The following is a 10577-nucleotide window of genomic DNA, read 5'->3' as shown; positions in this document are numbered from 1 at the left end:
AAATCCGAAGATTAAAATTATATTACATACAAAAATAAGAGGAATGACCAGCAAAAGTGGAACTCCTATATGCTAGAAATAGATGCCGAATCATTTAACCACGAAAAAAATATATGTTCTCAATAAAAATTTAGCGACACAACAGTATTTAGTATTTTTTCATTTGTCTTGCCCTTTTACAGACACACACACACACACACAAGATGAGTTTCTTTCAGTTCTTGCCTATCAAATCCATTCACAAGGTTTTAGAAGACACTTGCCCAAGGTTCCACACAATGAGACTGAACCCAGAATCATGTAGTTGGGAAGTAAACTTCTTATCACACAGTCACACTTACATCTATGAATGCGCACACACACTCACATACACACACAACTACACAACAAACTATAAGGAGCCACCGGGTTCGACCTGCTAGAAATAACAGCTCTTTAATCCCTCTACCGCCTTAAATAAAGAAAGAACATGTTAGATAGTTAAATAATACTCGTGAGATAGTCACGGTCAGAAATCGTTTGATTATATGTCTGTTTGATGAAAAGTGACCTGAGATTTAACGAAGGGAAAATAACAAAGTGAAAATCCATCAGCAGCGATGTGACTAAGGAACAATAACTCTGTACAGCGAAATGTCATACGAACACTTTGCGGTTACCAAAGCAACAGAAGTAAACTATATTAGTCGGAAACATGCCGGTATTAGTAAAAGATTATGAATGGGAAGAGACCGAAACCAATATTCTCATCAAAGTTGCTCTAAAAGGAATACACAGCAGTAAAGCTGGTGTATTAACGTCTCGTGAATATCTAAAGGTGAAATTAAACTTCTTTTTCTACGTTGTTTAGAAAACAGTTGGATGTGTATATAAACTTTGGTGTGCATTGATACAATGTTAACAAAAGACTAAATAAAAAGCCCACCCGAATGCTGTAAGAACACATTATACACACGAATGTTAATCACGTATACTAAGCATTTGTAAATAGTTTTTTTTATATATATATGTATAAACTAGCATTTTATTCACTTGACACACACACACACACACACACACACACACACACACACACACACACACACACACACACACACACACACACACACACACACACACATGATGTGTATCAGTATGTATGTGTGCGCACCCGACAACTTTTTTGTTTCTTTTTTTTTTACATTAAATTCCGATATAATCGTAATCCATACCATCTGAAAAATATTTATAGAATATTTCATTTAAAAGTAAAAGTAACCATTTTGAGGAAACAGTGTCGACTCGTGTGAATTATCTGAAACTCCCCCCACCTTCACCCCCAAGGGCTCAGTGAAACATTGATTTCCCTGTAAATTCTCCTGGATTCTACCGTTGATATATCTCCAGTTGTTTTGATTTCCCTTGCCACTTACCCAGAGAGTCAGGTAGAGTAGGAAGCTCTTCATTTGACCAGCCCTGTATCAAAATAATCCGAGTTCAGAACAAGTCAGAACTCAAATCACAAACAGGCAGCAACCCTTTTATTGTGGCTGTGGCCCTATCATGTGTATCTATGTCCTTAAAATACTGCCACATAGGCAGGAGCAGTTATGAATCTTCAGTCACCTACCTCCATGGCTACATCGTTCATTGTTGTTACTCTTTAAGAAGTGGAGTTGTGGTCATTTTCAATAATGAAGGATGAACAAAAAGATGCCTTATTTATTTTCAGGACAGTTTCTTAATTGAGTTCTATAGGATATTTATATAAAGTCCATATCATATATTCCATAATCAGCTTTCAACTCTCTCTCTCTCTCTCTCTCTCACTCACTCTCAGAAGATTTTCCCTTTTATGGAAATCCCATAAATTATTATTTATCATACTTTAAGTAGATTGACAGGAAATGTATTTGGAATAAAAGGTCTGCCTCAACTAATTCTGACTGATCTTTGCAAGCAGAGAAATATAAACATTAAAATGATGATGAGGATGGTTTTGATAATGATGATGATGAAGTTGATGATGACAACAATACCAACAACAGTGATGACGACAATAATGAAGACGATGATGACAAAGAAAACAATAACTGAGTATCAGACAATATACCTTGTGGTATTGGGTTACATCCTGAGTTTAATTCACACCCAAATCCCTTTTCCATTTTGCTCTTTGAAGTTCAATAAAATAAATACTAGAGGTCAATATAATTTAACTGTACTTTAGAAGGTGATGTCCTATCTTGGTTACAACCCAGTTATTTTGCTTTTGTAAAATAAAGTTTGAATTTCATTTTAATATTTTCCTCTTGCTCTACAGGTGAACTACCGACCTTTTCTCTTTGAATGTTTTCTTCGTGAAAAAGTCGACAATGCTGCAAGTTCTGTACAGCTAAAAAATGGAGAAGTGGTCTTTTTGCTGTTAAAGTTAACACCTGGTCTCTGGACTAAATTGCAGTCTGATATAGTGGGTAATGAATTTTTGAATTATTTTCAAATATAATTTGTTAATCTATGCAAGTGGCTGAGCACTCCATAGACACGTGTACCCTTAACGTAGTTCTCGGGGATATTCAGCGTGACACAGTGTGACAAGGCTGACCCTTTGAAATACAGGTACAACAGAAATAGGAAGAAAGAGTGAGAGAAAGTTGTGGTGAAAGAGTACAGCAGGGTTCGCCACCATTCCCTGCCGGTGCTTCATGGAGCTTTATGTGTTTTCGCTCAATAAACACTCACAACGCCTGGTCTGGGAATCGAAACTACGATCCTATGACCGCGAGTCCGCTGCCCTAACCACTGGGCAACTGCGCCTCCACTGTGCTTATAGTAGAAAGGGTTATTAGTTTCCATTTCTTATCCTTAGACAGAATCTTCTGATTTTATTTCCAAGTAAAACATAATCATACATGGTGATGAGAACATTGTCTTATGGAAACTTATCATGGAAGGAGGCACATGAGCTCTTTCGTTATTAGCCTACCTGAATCTGCCATTGGTTTTATCATAAAGACTTCTTGTTTTAAAGCGATCCAAATGAAAATCTTCCTTTGAAATTTCCTGTTGATTTATGTCCCAAACACCAGCTTAAAAATGTCAAAGTTTGTTTTACTATATTATTCATTAATTTGAAAATTAATTGAATACAAAGGCAGAGTATTTCAATAATAAATATTGTAACAAATTGCAAAATTGATGTGGATGTGTTAATATGTCTCAGTCAAGGCCAATATGAAACAACTGTAATGATAAATGTAACATGTTAATGATGAGAAAAGTGGCGGCAATGTCAATATTGTATTTATGCTTTGGGTATTTTCTCGTTGATATGTTGGCAGGTGACAAGGCTGCGATGAAACTCGTGCGGGACAAAGCAATAGAGGAATCACAGAAAGAAGCAGAAGAGGCAAAAAATAGACGAGCCGAGACAAAAAGACTAAATGAGAAATATGCTTTGAAAAAGATGATGAAAGTTAGTAGTAAGTTTTTGAGAAATTCATTTAACTCTTTAAAGCATTCAGATTTCTCTGTGAAATGTAACGCTTATTTATTCACATTGTTCTGAATTAATAATGTAATTATCTCATAGCTTTGAGGTTTCAATGATGTGATTGTTTACGTTCAGAATGACATTGTATGGTAAATGTCTGAGGCTGAATATGGTCAGTTTGAACAAAAAACAGGTAGAATATTTGGGCCGGAGAGGGCCGGTTTAAATGCTAAAGGGTTAAACACATGAGCAGCCAGATTACTCAGTCAAATGAATTGCTTATTATTCACATTATTTTGAAGTAATCATGTATCATCTCATAGCTTTGAGATTTTGACGATGTGACTGTTTGAACGTTAAACAGGTAGAATATTTAGGCCAGTTATGGCTGGTTTAAATGCTAAAAGGTTAAATATTAAAAAAATCACCCCCATTCCCCCCCTATCTATATTTATTAATGTATTATAACATATTAAATGAATATATCATTTTTTTTTTTATCATGCTATTCAGATTGAAGACGACATGAGAGAACGGATTCACAACATCAAAGAACATGAAAAACAGAAAGCAACTGAAGAAATCGAGGAATGGAAAGCCAAACAAAAATTATTAGCTGAACAGGTTCTTATTCTTTTATACATTTTAGCCCTAAGGCTGTGGCCATGCTGGAGCACCACCATTATTTTTGCGAGATGGTGAAATGAATATGTCTGATAGATTGACAAGTGGTACTCATTGCAAGTGGCACTCATTGCAAGTGGCACTCATTGCATGACTTTCAGACAAGTGGACTTGTTTGTCTCTATTTTCCACGCTTGTATGGCATAAATAAATTTATTTATTATTAGCTCTGACACATCATCAAAGAGTAAGTTTTGGGATTGTGCTATATTTCTGACAATAATGTCTACCTCCCAAACTTCTATGATGTAAGAAGGCCGGTTTTTTGGGCCCTTCAGTATCAAAATAGGAATATATATATATATATATATATATATATATATATCATCATCATCATCATCATCATCATCGTTTAACGTCCACGTTCCATGCTAGCATGGGTTGGACGATTTGACTGAGGACTGGTGCAACCGGATGGCTACACCAGGCTCCAATCTAATTTGGCAGAATTTCTACAACTGGATGCCCTTCCTAACGCCAACCACTCAGAGAGTGTAGTGGGTGCTTTTACGTGTCACCCGCACGAAAACGGCCATGCTCGAAATGGTGTCTTTTATGTGCCACCCGCACAAGAGCCAGTCCAGGGGCACTGGCAACGATTTCGCTCGAAAACCCTACAGGCAGTACTGGCAATACTGGCAATGTATATATATATATATATATATATATATATATATATATATATGTACCAGTAAGAGATATCAGCTACCTGAGTTCCTCATGATTAATTCATAAATATTGCATCAAATCCACAATCAGAATATTTAAGACTTCACTTTATATTATTCTCATCCTCTCCCACCTCTCTCTCTCCCACCTCTCTCTCTCCCAACTCTCTCTCTCCCACCTTTCTCTCTCTCTCTCGGTTTCCCTCCCTCCTTAGTTTGTGTTGTTTTTATTCAGTAAAAATATATATTTATAATTTATCTTTTTCTTTTCAGGAAAAGGCAAAATTAATCAAAGAAAAAAAAGCCTTGAATAAAAATACCAAAACTATTAACAGAAAGAAATTACCCGAAAAAGCAAAGAGTAATTTTCTTTTAATATAAGTAAAAGAGTAAATGATAATATTCCGTTGTAAATTCTATATGCTATTAGTATTTGGAATTTGAATTTGATTAAAAATATGTATTGAACTTGTTTTAATTTTTTTTTTTTACTTCAGTGAAAAGTGATGTATTTTCTGATATTCCAACAAGAGAAAGTGGGAAAATTGAAGTAAACTTTACTCCAAGAGTTTTTCCTACACCTGTCAGAGAATCGCAGACACCTCAAGAAGAAGAGGTAATGAAGGCTTATTTAATTATTAATTACTAATAAGAAATTATCGTAGAAAATTAAGAGACATGTATCATTTATTGAAACCCCCAGTATCACCATGAAACAGGTATAAATGTCATAGTTCACTTCACATTGGGTTTGGTCTAACCAAAGGCACCAAAGTGAAATAGGGACATAGTGTGGAATCCCTTATCTTCGACTGCAGAACATAAATTACCAATTGGATTTTCTCAGTAGTTTAGGGGACTTTAGAAACAAAGTAAGTGCAAATTTGTGTTAAAAAGGGAAATGATTTGAAAAGACTACTGCTACTACTACTACTACTACCACCACCACCACCACCACCACCACCACCACCACCATAACCAGTTAATTAATAATTGTTTACTTTTAATGAAAATAATATTTCACATGGTTTTTCTAATCAAAGTTCTTAGTTGTTTTACTTATATAAACTTATTGCTTTTTCTTCTTTTTTGTTACTTTTAATTAATTAATTATTCATTTATTTTCCTTCTACTTTTCATTCTGAATTCTACTGACCAAAGTGGTTAAGGAAACAGGCTGAAGCCACTCGGATAAAGGAATTTATGACAAAGGATCTCACTGAGGAAGAGAAAAACCCCCTCTTTTTGAGAGATAAAGGAAAGTAAGTATCCTTCAGTTCATTGCATTTCCTGTACATAACTGGTGGATCATAGAATCAGTAGAGCATCAGATACAATACCTTGTGGTATCCTGCCCGATCATCTGCCTTGGTAGGGACTGAGATTAACAAACGTCATGTATTGAAGATGTCGGGCAACAGCTCTCTGTGTTATTGTTACTATTATTCTAACAGAAGGCAGAGGAAAAAAAGTGGACAAAATACCTTGTGGTATTTAGTGGAATCCCTTTTCTATTTTGAGTTCAAATCCTGCCAAAGACAACTTTGTTCTTTTGTTGTTGATAATATAGTGCCCATCAAGTACTTGGTGATTGATATAATTAATTGTACCCCTTTCACACAAATAGATGATTATGATAGAGTGCCAAAGGTAAAAACTATTATTACCATCCTAAACACACACATAGAAACATATTCAAGCAAATATGCACAATCAGATGATATATGCTTACACATGCATATCCTAATACACACACACACACATCCTTATACTAACATACACACACACACACGTGTGTGCGCATACAAAACACATGCAGACAAACTTGCACAAGCAAGTAATTTACACCGACACATCCTTTCTTGTGATCCCGCTTGGATGGTGTTGTTTGCGCTCCACTGGCACAGGTGCCAGTCATCAAATTTGGTTCAGTTTCGATCTCACTTGCCCCAACAGGTCTTCGCAAGCTGAGTTTAGTGTCCATGGGTGCCAGTCATAAAATTTGGTTCAATTTCGATTTCGATTTCAACACACACAGCTAAGGATAAGCATATTAAAAGGGGGTCTGTGTGAAAACTCATTTAAATAAAAGATGTTGGGAACCACTGTGAAACGGTTGGCAGCCACTGCTTTATTGTACGGCTTCCACTCCTAAAAAAAAAAAGAACAAAAACAAAAAGCATTCAGGGTTTTTGGTGTCAATAAAATAACAGTCTTGCTTTGGCATTGATTTAATATTTTTATCAAGCATTATTGATGTGAAAGAAAGACTAACAGAGACTAGGATCTAAGCAATTCAGTCATTATGTTAAGACAGTATATTTAACATCCATAGTTGAAATTGCCTGAAAATAATAATTTTTTTGTCTTTTTGTTTTTTTTCAGTAAATTCTTCCAAGATGGGAACTATTTGGCAGCCATTAATATATATACTCATGCTATTCAACTTGATTATAAAATGCCAGCGTATCTTTTAAAACATACCATCTAGGCCAGAAGTGGGAGTGTGTTGGCAAGCAACTTTATGTCAACCAGCTGAATGGTCTTTCTTTGAGTGCAGTCTAGCACTTGGTAAGTGTAGCAGTCGCACCATTCCAGATGTGGGAGCAGTACGCAATTATGGGTCTTCCCTGAGCTTTGTAAAGGGTTGGTAATTGCCAGGATATGACAAATTCTTCTGGCTCTGATGAGGAAAGTTACATTTTGTGATGCAGTTTTCACTATGGTATATTTTTATTAATTTATGTTGGTTTGGCCAGGAGGAAGCAGGATACATTCATGATTTCCACAGATTTTATATGGTTGGTGAGATTTGTGGTGAACGTACTTCTTGAACAGTTTCCAGTCATTGGAAGTGTTTGGATTTGGCAGTAAAAAAGATATTGAGGGTGTTTAGAGTGCTACCAATACCAGAGAGATCACCTACAACATGGCTAAAGAGTCTTGTATACATCAAGTTTCTGCTCCCTTGAATGGGTTGCCTGTGTGTAATTTGCAGAGCCTTCATCTCTCAGTAGTGAGTTCTCAGATGTTTTATATCAATATAATTATCTTAAGTTTATTGTGTTTTTCCTTAATATTTTCTTCATGTTCAGTTTATATTCTAACCGAGCTGCTTGCCACCTTAAAGTAAAGAATTATATGAAATGTATTGAAGACAGTTCAAAGGTAATGTGTTCTTTGTTTTTTGAACATTATAAACACCAATTTGAGACAGAAAAAAGCAATAGTTCCATTGATGAGATATGAAACTGTGGTGTATGCGTGCGAGTAGAAGTAATCGGCTTACCTCGTTTGCCTTCCTTTGCACGAGTCTGTCCTGCAGTATCCGATCCTCGCGGCTGGCCCAACCCCAAGAACGCTAGAAATAGCAGCTGCTTCTCCCAACACCTAGACGATCGCTTGGCATGTCCTCGTCACAACAACCCCGTTCGAAAAAGGGGCAAAATCCCGATCGAGGCTCCCTCTGTCCTTCTTCCTCTTCCGATCAGCTCGCCATTCCGGTCAGTGGTCAGCTCCCCAGTTGCTGACGTCATACCACAGAAACACATATCTATCACTTGCTAGAGATGATATATACCAATATATACTCCCTCAAACTTGTGATGATATATATCAATATATCAATGCTGTATTGGTGCTCTAGTAATAATTACGTATGAAATATATTTATCATACAATATTTCTGTGTAATATTTTGTGGTTTTGATTATTTTTGGTGCTGGTGTCACATGAAAAGCACTGGTGCTGGTGCCAGTACACCCTGTAAAGTGGTTGGCATTAGAAAGAGGTATCCAGCTATAGAAACCATGTCAAAACAGACAATGAACCTGGTGCAGCTCCCATCCTTGTTTGCTCCTATCAAAACGTCCAACCCATGCCAGCATGGAAAATAGGCATTAAATGATGATTATGATGAAGATGATGAAATGTCTAAATACTTGGGATGAATCAATGAATCTATGTTAATGAGATTCTAGTTCTTCAGTCTACTAAATTCATCAAGTTTTACATCTACATAGGTGCAGGGGTGGCTTTGTGATAAGAAGTTTGCTTTCCAATCACTTGGTTCTGAGTTCAATCCCTCTGTGTGGCACCTTGGGCAAGTGTCTTCTACTATAGCCTCAGGCTGAACAAAGCTTTGTGAGTGGATTTATTAGACAGAAACTGTAAGAAGCCCATCTCGTGTGTTTGGGTTTGAGTTTGCTTCCCACCAATGCTTGACAACTGGTGTTGGTTGGTTTATGTTCCTGTAACTTGATGGTTCAGCAAAAAACAACTACATTTTTTGTTGGATCTCAACATAGATTCAAATCTGGAATCTTTATTTCTAATCTGATGAAGGCTTAATCTAGATTCATTGTTATTTCATATTCATTGAACAGGCTTTGGATCTGCTCATGCCTCCTGTACCTCAGAATGCCAGCAGCAGGTGTAAAGCTTTTGTGAGAAGAGGAACGGCATTCTGTAAACTGGAGCTTTTTGTGGAAGGTAAATTACTGCTCATTATTAATTTTATTCTAAATGTTTTAGAAAAACGTATCTGTGATATCATTTTATATCATCATCATCAGCAGCAGCAGCAGAGGCAACAGCATCATCATCATCATTGTTGTCATCATCATCATCATTGTCATTGTCATCATTGTTATTATTTAACCTCAATTTTCCATGGTGGCACAGGTTGACTGGTTTTACAGAATCCAGCAAGCCGCAGGGCTACATTGCACTCCAATGTTAGCTTAGGCATGGTTTCCTCAATTAGACGCCTTTTCTAACATCAACCACCTTGCACACATGCATACACACACATATACACAAACATAAAATGAAAGAAGTTTATATCTATTTGTGTTAATAGTTTCATTCATAATCACATTACCTGAGTTCCACAAGAATGAGAAAAGTATCTCTGACCAATCAGCTGCTAGGTTTCAAGGCTTTCATAGGCTCTCAATAATTTATGCTGATATGTAAGGCTTATTCTCATTGGCTTATTCAGATCATTTGGTGCAATCAGTTGCCATCAACTGCTACTGTTTGCTAATTAATACTTGGTTATTTGCTTTGTTTACCTGACTAATTATTGTTTCTGTATTTAAATTTCAGGTTTACAGGACTATGAAGCTGCCCTGAAATTAGATCCCAACAACGAACAACTTATCAAAGACGCTGAAGAGATACGGAGAGTGATTCAGAGTTGAAATGGAGAACTCAGTCCATTTCCTGTTTTATTGTAAATTCTTGTGAACTTGTTTTACACTTTAAATAAATTTGCAATAAAAATTAGTTTATCAACATTGTGAGAAAGTTTTGTGTTATTTACCTTTCAGCTTAGTTTTATATATGTATTCTATATCGTCTCAGATTTTAGCAACATCATTTAGTCTTCTATCACTTCATTTCTAACAAAATACATTTCTTATATATTTTAATAAATTTTGAAAATGGTCATAAATTTGGAAGGATCTAATAGAATGATTAACTTTTATGGTATTTTATTGGCATTTAAAACTTAACTTAGCAATGGTTCTTGCATAAAATTTTGACTGAAGATTTCAGTATAGATATGAAAACCTTAAAACAGGGACAGCTTTGTATCATAGAATCAGGAGCAGTTTGGTATCAAAAAGGTTAATAAAATAGAAAGTAGGACCCAAGAAATCTAGTGATTGGTCTATGTTGGCAAAAAGTGAATATAAACAGTAAAAAAAAAAAAAGGAATAGATTCACCATAAAGAATAGATGGGAAT

At 35.9% G+C, this 10577-nt stretch overlaps 1 protein-coding gene across 1 annotated transcript; it reads left to right on the top strand.

The window, feature by feature from the left end:
- Positions 1-641: 641 nt before the first annotated feature.
- LOC106870777 (dynein axonemal assembly factor 4) lies at positions 642-10134 on the top strand. The gene is made up of 11 exons (XM_089363943.1): positions 642-817; positions 2303-2453; positions 3321-3454; positions 3986-4096; positions 5098-5185; positions 5322-5440; positions 5986-6086; positions 7210-7290; positions 7920-7992; positions 9210-9315; positions 9934-10134. Exons 1-11 carry the CDS (start codon positions 695-697, stop codon positions 10026-10028), a joined length of 1182 nt encoding a protein of 393 aa, XP_089220069.1. The 5' UTR covers positions 642-694; the 3' UTR covers positions 10029-10134.
- Positions 10135-10577: the final 443 nt, after the last annotated feature.

This window comes from Octopus bimaculoides, chromosome 15, assembly GCF_046866305.1.
Source record: "Octopus bimaculoides isolate indiv1 chromosome 15, ASM4686630v1, whole genome shotgun sequence".
Taxonomy (NCBI): Eukaryota; Metazoa; Mollusca; class Cephalopoda; order Octopoda; family Octopodidae; genus Octopus; species Octopus bimaculoides.
The sequence above is the reverse complement of the archived record's forward strand: the minus strand, read 5'-3'. Positions and strand labels throughout refer to the sequence as shown.